We start from the raw sequence: 18,537 nt of genomic DNA, 5'->3' as shown, positions 1-18,537 counted from the left end.
TGTCGCTATGTTAAACTCTTTTAACATAGCGAGACAGTGTTTTAAAAGAGACTTATACTAATGGAAAAAGTCTGGGCGACCGGACCTTTTTCCATTAGTATAAGTCGATTTACAACATGCACTCTGGCCAATCAGCGTGCACGTTTTGGAATATTAATGGGGGGGGGTCATGGTATAATATGTCTTTAAACATGTCTTCAGCAAGCATATTATATAGATAGTATTATATTCTTGTTCCAGCCAATAATATCATGTAATATATCCCACATGCATTGTAAGAGTCATATAATATCCTGACGTATGCCATTAACATAGCCGATGTGACCTTTTCATCCTATAAAGAATATATGTGATTCTGTTTACTAGCAACCTTTTTATTAATACTCAAGACTCAAAGTAACATGCAATTAAGACAGGGAAATGTGATCAAACATAATGTATGTGTACCTCTTTGGGAGCTATTTATGAAGAAAATATGAAAAAAGTGGATCACCTACGTTTGTTAAAACAATGCTTAAACAGAAATTGGAACACTTTCGAGGTATAATATAAAGAATTTTTCATAATGCATAAATAGCTTGGTTGTGATGCATTTTGTTTTGTTAGAAAGGATTTCGGAATGCATACATGTATGTGTATACATATATATCGTTTTGTGTGTGTGTATATTTTTTATTTATTTATTTTATTTTATATTTGTTGACCGGGCTAGTCTAGCTGGATACATGTCCATTTTCAGTAGAGGCCCGAGGAGTTAAGCTCCAGAGTTTAAGAAGTACATTTACTATATTGCAAGAAAGTAAGGGAAAACAATTTGCAAAGAGTACATACAAAAGTGAGCCAAAAAAAAAGAGAAAAAATTTACAAGCAAGGTTATCCAGTTAACAATATAAAAGATTAATATAAAATTTTTTTTTTTTTTTTTTTTTTTTTTTTTCCTGTTTGAAGGGGAGGTTAAAAGGGAGAGTGTGTAAGATAAAGGATGAAAGGGAATTGTCTGAAGGCATAGAGTGTTAGTCAGGATTAGTGCAGGGGCACATCCATTGAGATTTGAGGTGGAGTTTAATTTTCTTTTTGAAGAGAGATTTCGAGTGAATAGTGGTAAGTTCAGAGGGGAGCAGATTCCAATGTTTTCCAACAGTGTTGGAAAAGAGGGAATCACCAGCTTTGTTGTTTGATTTGTCAATATTTACAAGAAGTTTGTGTGCAGATCTTAGGGATTTTAGGTTATGGTAGGGGTGGATAAGGGTAGATAGTATAGGTGTTTTGTCAGGTTGATGGAGAATTTGATGGGCAATGGTTAATTGATTGATTTTAAGCTGGTTCTGAAATTCAAGCCAGCCTAGTAGTTTTAGATTGATACAATGGTGGGTTTTGAATGGGTTGCCTGTAGCAAATCTTGCTATATTGTGGTAAGAGTGCTCTAATTTAAGAAGATTCTTTAGATAGGTTTGTTAATATGGGGGAGGCATAGAGGAGGGGAGAGATAAGGTGGGTTTGAGCAATAGTAATTCTAGAGTCAGGAGTGAGGAAAGGTTTGATTCGGTAGAGAGAGCCTATTTTTTTGTTTGTATTTTTCAAGGTGTTGTTTATATGTGTATCAAAGTTAAGGTTGTTATCTATGGTAATTCCTAATAGTTTAGTCGTGAGGTCTTGAGATATAGGTGTGCCATTTTTAGAAGATATTGTAAAGTCTATATGAGGAGATTTACTGGAGGGTGTAAAGAGGAGGAGTTTAGTTTTTTTGGGGTTAAGTAGGAGACAGAGACAGCGTGAAATATGTGTTGTGTAAGGGAGTGAAGATTAGGTACTGTTGTGGCTGAGCAAATGAGTGTGGAATCATCTGCGTATTGAATGCATGTAGCTTGTGGAACTATGTGGTGGAGGTCATTGATAAACAAAGAAAACAGAAGGGGTCCTAATATAGACCCTTGGGGAACACCAATGGTAACAGGAAGCTGTGAAGATAGGGAGGTTTTCCAGAGAACTGCTTGGTGTCTGTCATTTAAGTAGGATTTGAACCAGTTTATGGGTTGGGTTTCTAGTGACATAGATTGGAGGATATTTATGAGTATTTGGTGGTTACCATGTCAAAAGCTTTTGAGAGGTCTAGGAAGAGAGCTGAGGAAAGTGTGTTGTGGTTACGATTTTTGTTGATGGTGTCTGTAAAGGAGAGGAGGGTGGTGGTGGTACTATGGGAAGGTCTGAAGCCATGCTGGGTATTAGAAAGTAAGTTGTATTTGAGAAGATGGTTCAGCAGTTGCTTGTGTATACATCTTTCCATGATTTTTGATAAGGGAGAGAGCAGGGCTATAGGTCGGTAGTTTGAAAATTCAGTAGAATTTCCACCCTTGTGAAGTGGGATGATGTGAGATATTTTCCAGAGTTTTGGGACATATCCCTCTGTGATGGTTCTGTTTATGAGTGTGGAAATTGGGTAGGCTATGGAACTGTCTGCTAATTGCAAGTATTCTGCGGGTAATAAGTCAGCAGAGGGGGTACAAGGTTTGAGTTTTTTGATAAGGGAGAGTATGTAGGTTGTGGGAACAGGTTGGAAGAGAAAAGGGGAGGTGGCTTTAAGTCATATTTAGATATAACTGTGTCATTTGTAGAGAGTTGACTAGCTAGTATATGAATTGTGTTTGTAAAGAAGGAGTTAAAGTCGTTGGCAATTTGGTTGTGGTTCATTGTGTCAGAGCCTTGTGGGTTGGGTGTGGTAGGTTTACTAGGCTGTAGTAGTTCATTTATATTGGCCCAGAATTTTTGTGGGCAATTTTTGCGAGTTTGCTGAGATTTTAGGTAATAGTTCTTTTTATCGGTCATTATGGCTTTTTTGGTCTCATTTCTTAGTTGTTTGTAGTGTTGGTAGTCTGCTGTGTTTTTTGTAGCGCGGGATTTGTTCCAGATTTTATTTTTGAATTGGATTTTTTGCTTTGTTTCTATTGAGAGCCATGGGGCGGATTTGGTTTTAATTCTAATAGATCGAGTGGGAGCGTGATGGTTAAGTATGGTTAGGAATTTTGCATTAAAGTAGTCTACAGCTTCATCTAGGGGAAGGTATTTCAAGGGTGACCAGTTACAAGCATATAGTTCATTTTTAAAGAGTTCTAAATTAAAGTTTTTTTTGGTTCTGAGTGTTCTAGTTATGCTTTGGGTAGGGGGGTTAGTTTTGAGCCTGATAATGTAGGTAAGTAAGTGATCACTTATATCTTCAGGGATGGTTCCTGTTTCATAAATATGGGGCTGATTGTTGGTGAGTATCCAATCTAGGATGCTTTCTTTATTGTTGGCTTTATTTGTTCTAGTGGTGGAGGTGATAGTTTGGGTAAACCAATTCCAACGAAACCTGCACTTGATATCGCATATTCTTGATTTTTGATGGGTTGCTTAAACCTTTTGCATCTAAAATAAAGCACATGGTTCTGTTTATGAGTGTGGAAATTGGGTAGGCTATGGAACTGTCTGCTAATTGCAAGTATTCTGCGGGTAATAAGTCAGCAGAGGGGGTACAAGGTTTGAGTTTTTTGATAAGGGAGAGTATGTAGGTTGTGGGAACAGGTTGGAAGAGAAAAGGGGGAGGTGGCTTTAAGTCATATTTAGATATAACTGTGTCATTTGTAGAGAGTTGACTAGCTAGTATATGAATTGTGTTTGTAAAGAAGGAGTTAAAGTCGTTGGCAATTTGGTTGTGGTTCATTGTGTCAGAGCCTTGTGGGTTGGGTGTGGTAGGTTTACTAGGCTGTAGTAGTTCATTTATATTGGCCCAGAATTTTTGTGGGCAATTTTGCAGTTTGCTGAGATTTTAGGTAATAGTTCTTTTATCGGTCATTATGGCTTTTTGGTCTCATTTCTTAGTTGTTTGTAGTGTTGGTAGTCTGCTGTGTTTTTGTAGCTGATTTGTTCCAGATTTTATTTTTGAATTGGATTTTTTGCTTTGTTTCTATTGAGAGCCATGGGGCGGATTTGGTTTTAATTCTAATAGATCGAGTGGGAGCGTGATGGTTAAGTATGGTTAGGAATTTTGCATTAAAGTAGTCTACAGCTTCATCTAGGGGAAGGTATTTCAAGGGTGACCAGTTACAAGCATATAGTTCATTTTTAAAGAGTTCTAAATTAAAGTTTTTTTTTGGTTCTGAGTGTTCTAGTTATGCTTTGGGTAGGGGGATTAGTTTTGAGCCTGATAATGTAGGTAAGTAAGTGATCACTTATATCTTCAGGGATGGTTCCTGTTTCATAAATATGGGGCTGATTGTTGGTGAGTATCCAATCTAGGATGCTTTCTTTATTGTTGGCTTTATTTGTTCTAGGCATTTTGAATAAAGTGTTTTTTTTAATAAATCCATTACAAACATTGTACGTTGTGTGTTTCTCTAGTGCTAGAACTAGAAATAGTGTTATAATTGAGTATGCACATTAAAGGTAGAAGTCTTTTTAAGGTGAGTGCAAGTTTTAAAATTATATTTGGAACATTTAATGACAGATGAGTCTCAATAATAGTGTTATAATAAATAAATAAATGGTTTATGGCATAAATGTGACTTAATCAATATTTTCTCAGCCTTGTCCTCTGTTTTTGTTTTATCTACATTTATTTCTTATCTTATTTAGAGTTATACTCAACTGCTCTACTTTTAGTTCCTGTTTGCTATATCTTGTTATATTTCTTTAAGGTAATGAGTATATAATCCATCGAAATAGTGAAGATTCAGAAATAAGCTGCATAGCAAACAGAATTTTGGATGAGTTAGTCCAGCCACTTCAAGAAATTCAGATGGATGAGAATGAATTTGCCTGCTTAAAAGCAATTATATTCTTTGATCCAGGTTAGTTTTTGTGTTATTTACATCTAGATTACTGTGACCATGTCTCAGTCCTAGCTGTCATTGCTGTTGTTTATAGGTGAGTCCTAGTTATCATTGGTGTTCTTTATATACTTGTTCTGAGTACAGACAGACGAGGATTAGAATTTCAGGCTCACAGTCCTCAAATCAGGGGTTCTGTCCTAGCCCTTGTCTATTTATGTTATTCATATATCACCACAGGTTTTCTACATGTACCTTAGTCTTCTATACCTCTCCAAAACATGATATGTTCTCTATCATAATCCATTGATCCCTGCATGTATCGGTGAGGCCATGTGGCTAAAAAGGACCAAGTGGACTAATTCACTTGACTGGTGTGAGAGTGACAGTTCATGATGAGTGAACTGCATGGCAACCTGCAGAGAGCCAATGCTTATTTAAAGAATGGTCACTGCTTAACTTGGCATGTACAATGATCTTATAATTTATTCATGCAGAAATAGCACCTTCCACTCAGGAAGGAGACATGGCTAAGCTAATTCAGCTGCTGCAGGAATTAAAAGGATTACAAGTCAGTTATATATGCCAATATTTTAGAAGCCTTGCTAACTCATTTAGCAGAGTGTGAGACTCTTAATCCCAGAATCATGGCTTCAAACCCTGTGTTTAGAGAAGTTCTTATATAGGAATGTAACCACTAAGATAAGCAGACAGCAAGTAAAGTGGAATTTATACTGCAAATGGTAATGCATCTCATAATACAGTAAATACCATTTGTCATAAACTGTATAATGCATACAGCATGCAGTAAATTTATAGAACTTAGCTGTTAGTCATGGTTTTGTGTCAGTGCATCACCTAGGCATTTTGAATAAAGTGTTTTTTTTAATAAATCCATTACAAACATTGTAGGTACATTTGGTATTTTCAGTTTGAGCTTAAAATTAATAAACAATTTGTTCCTTTAATAGGACATTACCTTCATTATGGCATGTGCTTTATTTTAGATGCAAAAGGTTTAAGCAACCCATCAAAAATCAAGAATATGCGATATCAAGTGCAGGTTTCGTTGGAAGATTATATTAATGACAGACAATATGATTCAAGAGGAAGGTTTGGGGAGTTACTTCTTCTGTTGCCAACTTTACAAAGCATAACATGGCAGATGATTGAACAAATGCACATAATTAAGCTTTTTGGCGCAATAAAATTTGACAGCTTACTTCAAGAGATGCTGCTTGGAGGTATGTTTTTTTTCTGTTTTGAATCAGTAGGTGAACTCTAGTAATGTTAAAATGAACATTAAAACAGAGTCTTTACACAGTCAGCCCATTCAGATCCCAGTTCTGTGCCTCTAACTCTCCTTCAACATATTTTATTAAAAAAAAAAATATTTTAAACTGCAGCAAACAGTTGCTTCAAGTTATACCCTGCCTGAATGGAGTGCTACAGCACTCAGATTTTGTTTATATAAAAAAAAAATACTTTTAAACTGTGAAGTTTAGACCACACAAGGACCACTATAGCACTCAGGTTTGTCTGCAAATCCCTTTTAAAGGCTGGTATTGCATTAAGGAAAGATCAGCTGATCGCACCCACAACATATTGCACTATGTGCAGTTGAACTCTCTCACCCAGCCATAGCTATGCTACTGATATCAGTGGTAGTAGTAGTAGCATTATTAGTATCAGTTTTTAAATGACAGTAGTAGCAGCAGTAATACTAGTAGTTGTAGTAGCATTAATATTAATAGTAGGAGTAGTAGTAGAAGTAGTAGTAACAACAGCAGCAGTAGCAGTAGTAACATTAGTAGTAGCAGTAGTAGTCATGAAAGTAGTAGAAATAGGAGAAGGAGGAGGAGGAGTAGCAGTAGTAGTTATATAAGTAGTGGTAGCATTAATAGTCAGTGGTACTATTAGTAGTAGCAGAAGTAGGAGTAGTAGTAGACGGAGTAACAGTAGTAGTAGCATTGGTAGTAGTAGTAGTAGTAGCACTTTAGCATTACCAGTAGCAATTGTTTAATAACAATAAGACTAGCAGTAATATTAGTAGTTGTAGCAATAATAATAGTAGTAGTAAGTGTAGTTCTGAGGTGAGTGCTGCCAGATTAGGTAAGTAAAGAGGTGATCATGATGATGAGAAGTATTGTATGGCCTTTAGCAATAGGGAGGCTGACATCAGAAAAATTGTACAGAAACAGAATTTAAAGGCGACTGCAAAAAATAAATAATTATGTTCTACAGCTTGTCAAAGAGATAGCTAGCCCATAAAGTTTGAAAATCAAGTAGAGTCACAGCACATACAAAAAGTCAATGAATGCTTTGGAGAAGAAAAGATGAGGCATTCTTACATTGCATGCAGCTAAGGTAAAGGCATCAAGAGTGCTAACAGTATTTGCCTTACTAAGCATCAGGACAATAACAGTATCAAGATCCACAGGCATTTCAAAAAGTATACATCATCTTCTGCTTCTGCTTGCATGCTGTGCACAGCTAAGTTAAGGAAGAAAGGAAGGGAATAAGAGTACTATATGCATATCCGAGTGACACATTTTAATTTTGGAGAACATTGCAAATTTATGCAGATGATGGCAGGGCTACGGGTTATCATATCTGAGCCAAAGATATTCACAGGTTAACAATGGAAATTTTAAAAACTGGACAGATGATAATATGGTTAAACATATTGGTGATAATGGTGATGATTATGATGATAATAGTGGTTATGAGGAAGACAATGAAAATTGCTGCATCTTTGGAACAGGCTACCAATTCATGTAAAACAGAGCACCTCTGTGACACTGCTCAAGAGGAACTTGGACGAGTTGATGGGGCACCGTAAATTTGTACTGAAGATAGTGACGACAACCCTCCTGGACATTGACAGTCATCACTAAATGCAATCTTGGGTATTAACTAGCATTTTTATGGTATTGCATTGGGATGAAATGGCTATGATTAAAATGACCTCCAGGTCAATAGCCTAGTATTCTCCTATGATCTTATGATCATGATCCTATGAGAAATTACACACTTCTATTGAGTCTGAAATTTTGAAATGTAGATTTCTGAAGCCAAGATTTTGAAATCATAATCTTTTGTATTTTCAATAGGAAGGGTTTCATGCCTTTACTGATACTTCAACCAACAGCTAGTCTATAAATAACATGTCATTACAGATTCATAGATCTTTAACCAACAGCTAGTTTATAAATGATATGTCATTGTAGGTTCATAGGTATACACTAGGCCAGCAAAAACAGGAGCCTTTTTAAGTCTAGCTATGCATCCCAAATGTATCCAACAAGTTTTATATCTTAGAAGTTATTTTCAGGGGTATATTCAAACCAGTAAATTTGGTGGTACCAAGAGGAGGCAACATTATTCCAAACTCAGAATTTATTAAAAGAAGTTTAGCACTTTAGCAAGTCAAATAAAACCAACAGACCACAAAAACAGACTAAAACTTCTATAAGAAGTTTATTGCTTTCATTCCATACATCACATGGAACTTCCTCAGAACTTAATCTGCTACGGATGACACTTCTTTTATACATGATTAAAATCACATGATACAATGTTAGACCCAACCTACTAACTAAAACTGATTACAAGGTGAAACCATACACAAAGATAAAAATAAAAATAACAATAAGCTATGTAGTATCATAGTATTTCAACTTTAAAACAGAATTAATAGCCATTGAATCGTTCAAACCTGGAAAACAAGATGCATTAACTAAAATTAGCCATTTTAATTCACATTTATTAAGATGTTCTTCTATAACAAAACCCCTTTTGTCTTTTATTAGTTGCACCTTAACTACTAAAGCAAAATTGTGTTTTTAATTTTCTTGTATGTGTCTGAAAAGGGCATTTGTGGTTTTCGATTTTTCTATGTCTTGTATGTATTCATAAATTCAATTCTTAAGCATCCTCTAGGTTTTCTCTATGTAAAAAACAGGACACTTAGAGCACAAATCTCCAGAAACTGCAATTTTTTGACTGACCACAATAAAGGCCTGTAACAAAATAAACTTTATTTCTAATTACGGCACTACTAGTAACCAAAATGTTTTTGCATTGTGTGCAATGGCCTCACCTAAACATTAAATATCAAGTTGTAAGCATATATATGACAAATAACCAAAGATATATACCAAATATACGCTAAAAAGGACCATAAGTCACTACAAATGCTTACTTTCAAAAAATCACTTTTAATAGAAAACAAATAAAAATGAACCCATGAGGGTTAAAACTATTTTACACACAGGTTTCATCTGCTAACCGCAGACTTCATCAGAACAGTGAAATGTGTGTTGCACACCCCTATATAATACATTTTAAAAAAAAAAATCAAGATCCAGTGGGAATGCTCAATCAATTAACCTTCTGATGAATAAAACATAACCTTATGAATATTCATTAATTCTGCTCATTCAACCTGCACAGTTTTGTATTATACCCTGTTGCCGTACAGTTTCTGAGTATACCTATAAAACATCACATGTGCCTATGTATATCACATTTAGGTATAAAAACACATTATATAACATATAAATGTGTTAAATTATTCTGTGGTAAAAAGTATGCGCTTCTTTGAAACACAATATCACACTTTCATTATATAGTATAAAAACACATTTATGCAAAAAAAAACATGTATAACATATAAAAATGCTCATATGTGCTCTGTTAAAAAATATATACATCTTAACACTCAGTATTGCACTTTTGTTATTTAAACATTATATCCTGACAAGTTGCCTCCTTTCTTATTGTACCAGCTTTCTTTTTTTATTTTACTATTCACTTGTTTATGACTTTATTCTATGCATACACGCCCTACTACAATGTGTCATTCATATCCTTGTGTACATGTACCTACTACAATGTGTCATTCATATCCTTGTGTACATATACCTACTACAACGTGTCATTCATATCCTTGTGTACATATACCTACTACAACATGTTATTCATATCCTTGTGTACATATACCTACTACAACATGTCATTCATATCCTTGTGTACATATACCTACTACAACATGTTATTCATATCCTTGTGTACATATACCTACTACAACATGTCATTCATATCCTTGTGTACATGCCCTTCTACAACGTGTCATTCATATCCTTGTGTACATGTACCTACTACAACATGTCATTCATATCCTTGTGTACATATACCTACTACAACATGTTATTCATATCCTTGTGTACATATACCTACTACAACGTGTCATTCATATCCTTGTGTACATGTACCTACTACAACATGTCATTCATATCCTTGTGTACATATACCTACTACAACATGTCATTCATATCCTTGTGTACATATACCTACTACATGTCATTCATATCCTTCTGTACATATACCTACTACAACATGTCATTCATATCCTTGTGTACATATACCTACTACAACATGCCATTCATATCCTTGTGTACATATACCCTACTACAATGTGTCATTCATAACCTTGTGTACATATACCTACTACAACATGTCATTCATATCCTTGTGTACATATACCTACTACAACATGTCATTCATATCCTTGTGTACATATACCTACTACAACATGTCATTCATATCCTTGTGTACATATACCTACTACAACATGTCATTCATATCCTTGTGTACATATTCCCTACTACAACGTGTCATTCATATCCTTGTATCCAAGATTGGTTTAGTGGGAATATGGTCATTCAACCCAGGCTCTTTGGGTGCATTTAACCTGAGTTGGTATTTGACCACTTTTTCAGCTAATTTGACCTTAACATTTCCTCCCCTTAAATCCACCTTTACCTGTTCTAAATCTCAAACCTAAACACATGGCTTGCATCATATGTAAGTATGTGTCTACACAAAGCATTGTTTTTATCATTTTTGGGAAAGTGAATATATTTTGGATAGTCAATATCCTAGTAAATGTACATACTACACTAGGTTTTTGGATGATATTTTTATTTTATGGGATGGTACAACAAGTTAAGTAGATGCATTTGTGAAGTATTTAAATGACATCAGTAGTTATTTAAAATTCACCCATAGTAGTAGCACAACAGGGATAGCATACTTAGGCACCTTTATATTGCATGGGACAGCAGAATTTAAATCCAGAATATATAGAAAAGAAACCTTCAGCAACTCATATTTGGAATATACTAGTTTTCACCCAGTAAGTCAAAAAAAGAGTATCATTAAGGGTCAGTGTATAAGAACTGCAAGAATGGCATTTGATTTCAATGAAATGAAGAAAGAGTTAAAATATATAGGAATATTATTTGGTGAAAGGGGTTACCCCAGATATTTAATTGATGATGTCACTCAATATGTACTGAGAAAATGGGGGAAAAATACAAACCACTTCTTGGTATTGGGTTGGAGAAAAACGGGGATGAACATGAGAATGAGAAGGAAAATTCATACCATGGGCTTGTGTAGTGGAGTCCAGTCCATACGCTGAGGAGATACAGAAAATAATGAGACAAAACTGGAATATTCTAAGAAGTGATGACTTGGTTTACAGTAAAGTAGGTACATATGTATGTTTATAAGACAGGGTAAGAAACTTCTCTGTGTGGAAGATTTTCAGTCCATATATTTCTAGTTAATCACTGTATATTAATCAGATCAGACAATAGTAGTAGAAGTAGCAAACTTAAACTCATCTTAAGTCAAAACAAAACCAAAACAAAAAAATAATAATAGAAAATACATAATTGTACAGCATTACTAAGTATTCGACAGTAATCAAAGCAAGGCAGGCAGTCTGTTTCCAGTCGAAAATCCTTTATTAGTCTGTGTACTTAATAAAGGATTTTCGACTGGAAACAGACTGCCTGCCTTGTTTGGATTACTTTTGAATACTTAGTAATGCTGTAAAGTTATATATTTTCTATTATTATTTTTTGTTTTGGTTTTTGTTTTGACTTAAGATGAATTTAAGTTTGCTACTTCTACTACTACTGTCTGATCTGATTAATATACAGTGATTAACTAGAAATATATGGACTGAAAATCTTCCACACAGAGAAGCTTCTTACACTGTTTTGTTTTTGGACCCACTACACTTTAGTGGGTTGCTTTGAGACTTCGGGGATACCACGGAGAGAGAGAGAGAGAGATACTGGAGATGGGCACACCAAAAAATGTGGGCAGTGTCAGCAGCATAAGGAGATCATAGAAGAGAAAATAATTACATTAGGGGATGTCAACCACACTAGAGTAAGGTTTAAGAAAGGGAGTTGTTCATCCCAACATGTCATATACTTGGCCAAGTGTATGGCATGTCCGAGTTATTATGTGGGCAATATGGACAGACAATTGAGGAACAGGATATATGATCATACCTACTGTATAAGGAAAAATGATAAAAGCAATGCTTCATATAGACACATACTTACATATGATGCAAGCCATGTGTTTAAGTTTGAGATTTTAGAACAGGTAAAGGTGGATTTAAGGGGAGGAAGTGTTAAGGTCAAATTAGCTGAAAAAGAGGTCAAATGGCAACTCAGGTTAAATGCACCCAAAGAACCTGGGTTGAATGACTATATTCCCACTAAATCAATCCTGGATGCAAGGATATGAATGACATGTTGTAGTAGGTATATGTACACAAGGATATGAATGACATGTTGTAGTAGGTACATGTACACAAGGATATGAATGACATGTTGTAGTAGGGTATGTACGCAAGGATATGAATGACACGTTGTAGTAGGTATATGTACACAAGGATATGAATGACACATTGTAGTAGGTATATGTACACAAGGATATGAATGACACGTTGTAGTAGGTATATGTACACAAGGATATGAATGACATGTTGTAGTAGGTATATGTACACAAGGATATGAATGACATGTTGCAGTAGGTATATGTACACAAGGATATGAATGACATGTTGTAGTAGGTATATGTATGTAAGGATATGAATGACATGTTGTAGTAGGTATATGTACACAAGGATATGAATGGCATGTTGTAGTAAATATATGTACACAAGGATATGAATGACATGTTGTAGTAGGTATATGTACACAAGGATATGAATGACATGTTGTAGTAGGTATATGTACACAAGGATATGAATGACATGTTGTAGTAGGTACATGTACGTAAGGATCTGTGGAAATCTGTGATCTTGATGGGAAAACAGCTAAGATTTATCTTCTTTAAATTTGAAAGTATCTACAAGATGAAATGATTCTGCCCATTTGTTTAAAGCTTTTGATACAGCAGATGTATGCAGCGGTATTTTATTTGTAGTTTCAGAAATATCAAATATACAGTTAAAATCTCCAGCTAATATTAATTTTCCTTTATAATTATTGGAAATGAAATCCAAGTGTTTTTTAACAGTTCCCGATCCAATGCCTGGAAACCAGTATAGAATGGCTAGGGTCCATATTCTGTGATTATATTTAACTATTACTAATACAATACGGCCTTCTTAACTTCATACTTGTAAACTATTTCTGGGTTAATCACATTATTATTCATATTTACTTATATAAGAAAATCATCATGCTTCTACTTGATGTTCAGTGTAGTGTATGTCATTTTTGGCAAGTTAAGACAAGTAGTGTTATTATACACAAGCACATGTTATTAAATCCTGTCTTGTTATCTAAATTCAGCAGACTGCTTTGTCTTATATAATGATTATATATTTTATGTCTAGATTTACTAAAATCATACATTACATAACTATTGTGTGTTTGTTTTTTATCAAGAATCAACTTAATGAGCTAAATGAAGTGTTGGAAGACCATCAATATGTGTACATGTGGTTTAAAACAACGATTTTATTATATATTTTTTTTAAACCAAAAACGTCCTTGCCGAGAATCATCTCGAAGGATCCTTAGAGCCATTAAGCATTATTGTCATTCTGTCTCCATTACCATAGCAACCTGGGAGCGTCTGTTTCTGTTAATGTGTCTGTGTACTGCATACTAAAGGCTTGCAATGCACCTGAAGCAAAGCTTCACTTCACTGCAGATTCAAGCCTAAATTCCCTCTCTTTCAGTGAGGCAGCAGCCAGGAAAAGAACAGAGAGCAAAGAGATAAAAAAAAAAAAAACTCCCAACAAGCCGCCACAACAAGAGACAACACAATCCTCAGCCCTTCTACCTCCCACTCAGCAGACGTACAAAGAAACCATTCTCTGCCAAAATATCCCAAATCACAGTTCTATCCACCCCCTTCTCCTGGATCAAGGCTAAAACAGCAAATGTCTCTTCCTAATAGACAAGCATCAGTAAACCTTGATCACAAGCCGCAACCCACAACTTCCCGGAGATGTAAACGGCAACATATAACAGCTGCTAGATAGAACTGCATCCACATACACCATGTCAGGTTTAATCAAACAACACTCGAAGCTATGATACCTGCCATAATTGATATTAATTATGTTTAGACAGAATAATAATGACATTTGGACTAGCTGCCAGACACGGCTGCATCCACTCACACCATATCAGGATTGTTCAAACAGCACTCGAAGCTAAGATACCTGCCATAATTGATATGTTTAGACAAAATAATAATGACATTTGTACTAGTTGCCAGACACAGCTGCACCCACGCACACCATATCAGGATTGATCAAATAGCACTCATAGCTGTGATATCTGCCATAATTGATATTAATTATATTTAGACAGAATAATGACATTTGTACTAAGAGCTTGTTGCTATTCTTTAACCAGGATATACATGACATTTCTAAATCATACTTTAACTGAAGAAGGCTTTAGTCGCCATGACAGCATTTGTTTTTTCAAAACACTCTGCTGTTACATGCTTTTATATATGATGTTAATTTGTTACATTTGAGTCTGAACTCTGATGAATGGTACCTTGTTGAATTAGTTAATTAATTACTTAAATTATTATAAGTAAAAACAAACAAAAATGAACAAGATTAAGTATTCATTGAGTTCAAGTAGGGGAATAGAAACTTCTATGTTTATATTATATGTTGCTTTGTTTGGTTTATATATAATGTAAATAGTGACCCATCTTGACCTACCTTTGTTTGTGAAGAATTGCTGGACTCTTTGAACATTTTGAATAAATCATTACTTTTTCTCAGTTGTTTAAGAAACCCTCCTTTTTTTTAAATAAAAACAGATGACAAGTGATGTACCATAAAAGTTGATACTTTGAGAGATGTAGTTGTAAGAGTTATTGTTTTTGCAACAGCTATCTTGGAATCAGTTTTTTGTTTCTTCTTTCTAGCATCAGTCCAAGGATTTGTTTCTTTTATTCTTTTAAGAGTAGAGGCCATCCATTCCATTTTGTCTGGGATAGACACTATGTTGTTGTTTTGTGATGAATATAGTAGCTTCTTCTAAGTCATTAAAGGTTCTCATCTCATTGGCAAAACATATTTTTATCTTGGCTGGAAAGGCCAGATGTGCTTTAATATTGTTTTGTTTCAACGGTTTTATTATTGGCCAGACTTTTTTCCTTTGTTCTAGTGTTCTGGTAGAATAATTATTGTCAAACCTTATCAGGCTTTGATTGTATTTTAAGGGTGATTTTCTCCAAATAGATTTTAATATTAGTTCCTTGTCCAGAAATGAAAGAAATTTTATAACTATGGATGTAGGTGGAGTATTTGTTGAGTTAGAAGTAGGTTTACTCAGTGCTTTATGCGTCCTTTAAATCCCAAAAGAAAGTCTCTCTTTCAAGAATAAAAATTCAGGAATCCAGGTTGTTAAGAATGAAATAATGTATTCTCCTTCAGTGTTTTCAGGCAGACTAAAGACTCTTATGTTGTTTCTCCTTTCCCTTTTTTCTAAGTCATCTATTTTGTTAAGCAGCCATGTATTCTGTTTAAGCAGAGATTCTTTTTGGAATTCTTCCTCTTTGAGTCTACCTGTAATGTCATTTAGAGAAGTCTCTATATTATAGCAATAACCCACGCCTGGGTGTGGGTAATGCTGGATTTACCCACGATTGGTGTGGTATGGTCACGAGGGTGAAGCCCGAGTGGCCAAACAAAGGCAACTGTGGGTAAATCCAGCATTACCCACACCCAGAAGTGGGTTATTGCTATTATTCAATAACATTATTTAAGAAAAAAAATAATTACTTTTCTTAAATAATGGCATTGTATAATGCCTCCTTGCTGCCCTTCTGCAGCTGTTTGGTTTTCTGCAGCAGTTCTGATGTACTGCGCATGCGTATGCTTATGCAGTACATCAGAGCTGTGGGCAAAAGCAACGGAGAAAGCAAGATCTCTGTTGCTTTTTACAAAGTGTCTCACTATGTTAAAGGAGTTTAACATAGTGAGACACCTTTAAAAAAAAGCAACGGAGACAGGAAGATCTCCGTTACTTTTTTTAAAGCTGTCTCGCTATGTTAAACTCGTTTAATATAGCGAGAGAGTGTGTAAAAAGCAATGGAGATTTTGTGTTCTCCATTTATCTCCGTTGCTGCAAAAAAAAAAGAGTTATACTAATGGAAAACGTCCGGGCGACCAGACCTTTTTCCATTACTATAACTCTGATTTACAACATGCACGCTGACCAATCAGCGTGCACGTTTTGGAATATTAATGGGGGGGGTTGTTGTATAATTGTTATTTTTGTATGGTGTTGCTGTAATAGTTCCTTAAGAGTATTAGTCTGTTTTTGAGAATTTAATATGAGGTTTTCTAAGTCATTTTTAAAACCATCCATCTTCAAAGATAGTTCCTAAGGTAGATGTCATCACTTGCAGTTCTTTTTTCAAAGCAGCATCTGGATGATAATTCCTTGACTCAATATATCTCCAAGTTACTTGACAGGAAACATTTTGTATATCTCCACCAAAATTGATATTTATGTAGTTTAGTAATTTATCTATAGATTGCTGACATTTTAAACTTAAAAATAATACAATTTTCCTATATTATTATACTAGTTTATGGAGCTCTCAAAATTCACTGCTCTCAGTTAGCCATCTAGGCTCCGTCTCCCATGAGGTCAATGTTTTGATTGGAGATTGCACTACAGTGGGGATCAGGAAATTTACCCTTTTCCTCACTGTAGTGTGATCTCAGAGTTTGTATATATAATATGCAGGGGATGTGGGGATGCAAGATGGTAGTAGGAAATCAACAGAAGTCATGGTAACCTGGGTAATGTTGATAATATTGAAGTGTGAATTATCGACATTACTGCAGTCATCATTTTGAGTAAATAACTTTTTTACTTCCAAGATTTATTTTTGACAAAGTAATTATTTGCAGAACTGTGATTTCTGATTTTGTTAATAAACCAAATTAAACATTAACACTGATATTACAATGAAGTTAATCGTGTTAGATGTGCACTGATATACACTTTTAATAAAGTGCATTTAGCCTAAACCATGCATAGCGGTTCAAAAGGACTTAAGCAAAAACAAAAAATCCTCTGCAAGAATGGCACCCTAACTCCTGCATCAGCCAATACTCACCTGTAAATGTGTAGACTACAAGAACAGTGTAGGGAGAAATACTCTCTGTGTACCCTTATTGCTTGTGAAAGCCCCTTTCTGGTTCCCAGCACTGGCTATTATTAGACCTTCTTTAAACTTTGCATGAATAGAGCTGTCAGTAGCTGCTTAGCACAGGTGAAATATTTCGAGCAATATCAGAACATATTTAACATTAGTAACTTAAGACATAAACAGTCTCACATATCTATACATAAAGGTTTTCTAGCCAGTAATGGATAACACGAGGATTTCTCCAAATTAAAGCTATACAATATTACAATAATTGTAAAAGATACTATCCATAGCTCATCTAAAAAGTTTACTTCCTTGCAGTCTGTTTAATTTCCCAGAGTCTTTGCTCCTGGGCTGGGCTGGAGGGGAAGCTTGATTCTTATAACCTTAAATACATATTTTGTTTCTTCATTTCAAATTTCTGTGTTAAATTATATCCACAGGACTTATGGAGGTTATCTGTTAAATTCAGCCCAGAGTCTGTGTACACATTCTGTTTGCTATACATTTGAACTCAACTCAACAGGAAGGGAGCAATATCTGTCAAGTATGTGTTTTAGGCGATGCATCAACAATTTGGAGCATAGCTCCAGCTGCTTTTGAAGGTTTAGAAGCTTGGGTACATCTTGTTCAAAATTTCTGTTATATAATTCTTAATGAAGGTTTGTATGCTTAGATTTGTGGCAGAAACATTTGGTTATAACAATTGAGAATGTATGGTAAGAGACATGTCCAGGGATGTGAGATACTCAGGCACTGATGCTCCTGAAAGATCAATTAATGTGTATCAATGATTAGTAGTGATTACTTTGTCAGCTGCAGTGATGTACAGAAACAAATCTCAGACTATCACACAGGTGACCTTTGTTCAGCTCATGGGTTGGGGTCATGTGGATATGAAATAGGCAAGAGAACAATTAAAAGGCTTAGCCAGCCTATCCATATTCTGTGAGAGGAAAGGGGGCATGTCTTCAAGGCAAGTTGTTTGTTGCAGCATCCATGGTGCAGACATTGGTTCAGATAGACATGATTGCCTTCAAGTGTGTGTGTGAGTGGGGGTTAGATATTTGATTATGCCACAAGTGGAGACATACAGTACATGTGCTTTAAAACGCCTATTGCAGTTTAACCTCTTTAATGCTAATGAATATGCATAGTGGGACAATATGACTTAGCAAAAATATCCCAACTACAAAGACAATACTTTGTCTCCTGT

General features: G+C 35.1%; 1 protein-coding gene across 1 annotated transcript in view; it reads left to right on the top strand.

Annotated features, from left to right (window-relative positions):
* Window positions 1-17,787, top strand: part of HNF4G (hepatocyte nuclear factor 4 gamma) — a 184,519-nt gene extending 166,732 nt beyond the window's left edge. Inside the window, exons 7-9 of the mRNA XM_044066012.1 lie at window positions 4,671-4,823; window positions 5,810-6,046; window positions 17,765-17,787. Of these exons, the coding sequence (XP_043921947.1) occupies window positions 4,671-4,823; window positions 5,810-6,046; window positions 17,765-17,787 (413 nt within the window). The remainder of the gene's footprint in view (window positions 1-4,670; window positions 4,824-5,809; window positions 6,047-17,764) is intronic.
* The last annotated feature ends 750 nt before the right edge of the window (window positions 17,788-18,537 follow it).

The sequence above is a fragment of the Protopterus annectens genome, chromosome 3.part0 (genome assembly GCF_019279795.1).
Source record: "Protopterus annectens isolate FY-2018-M chromosome 3.part0, PAN1.0, whole genome shotgun sequence".
Lineage (NCBI taxonomy): Eukaryota > Metazoa > Chordata > Ceratodontiformes > Protopteridae > Protopterus > Protopterus annectens.
Note: the sequence above shows the minus strand (reverse complement) of the source record. Positions and strands in the feature narration are given on the sequence as shown.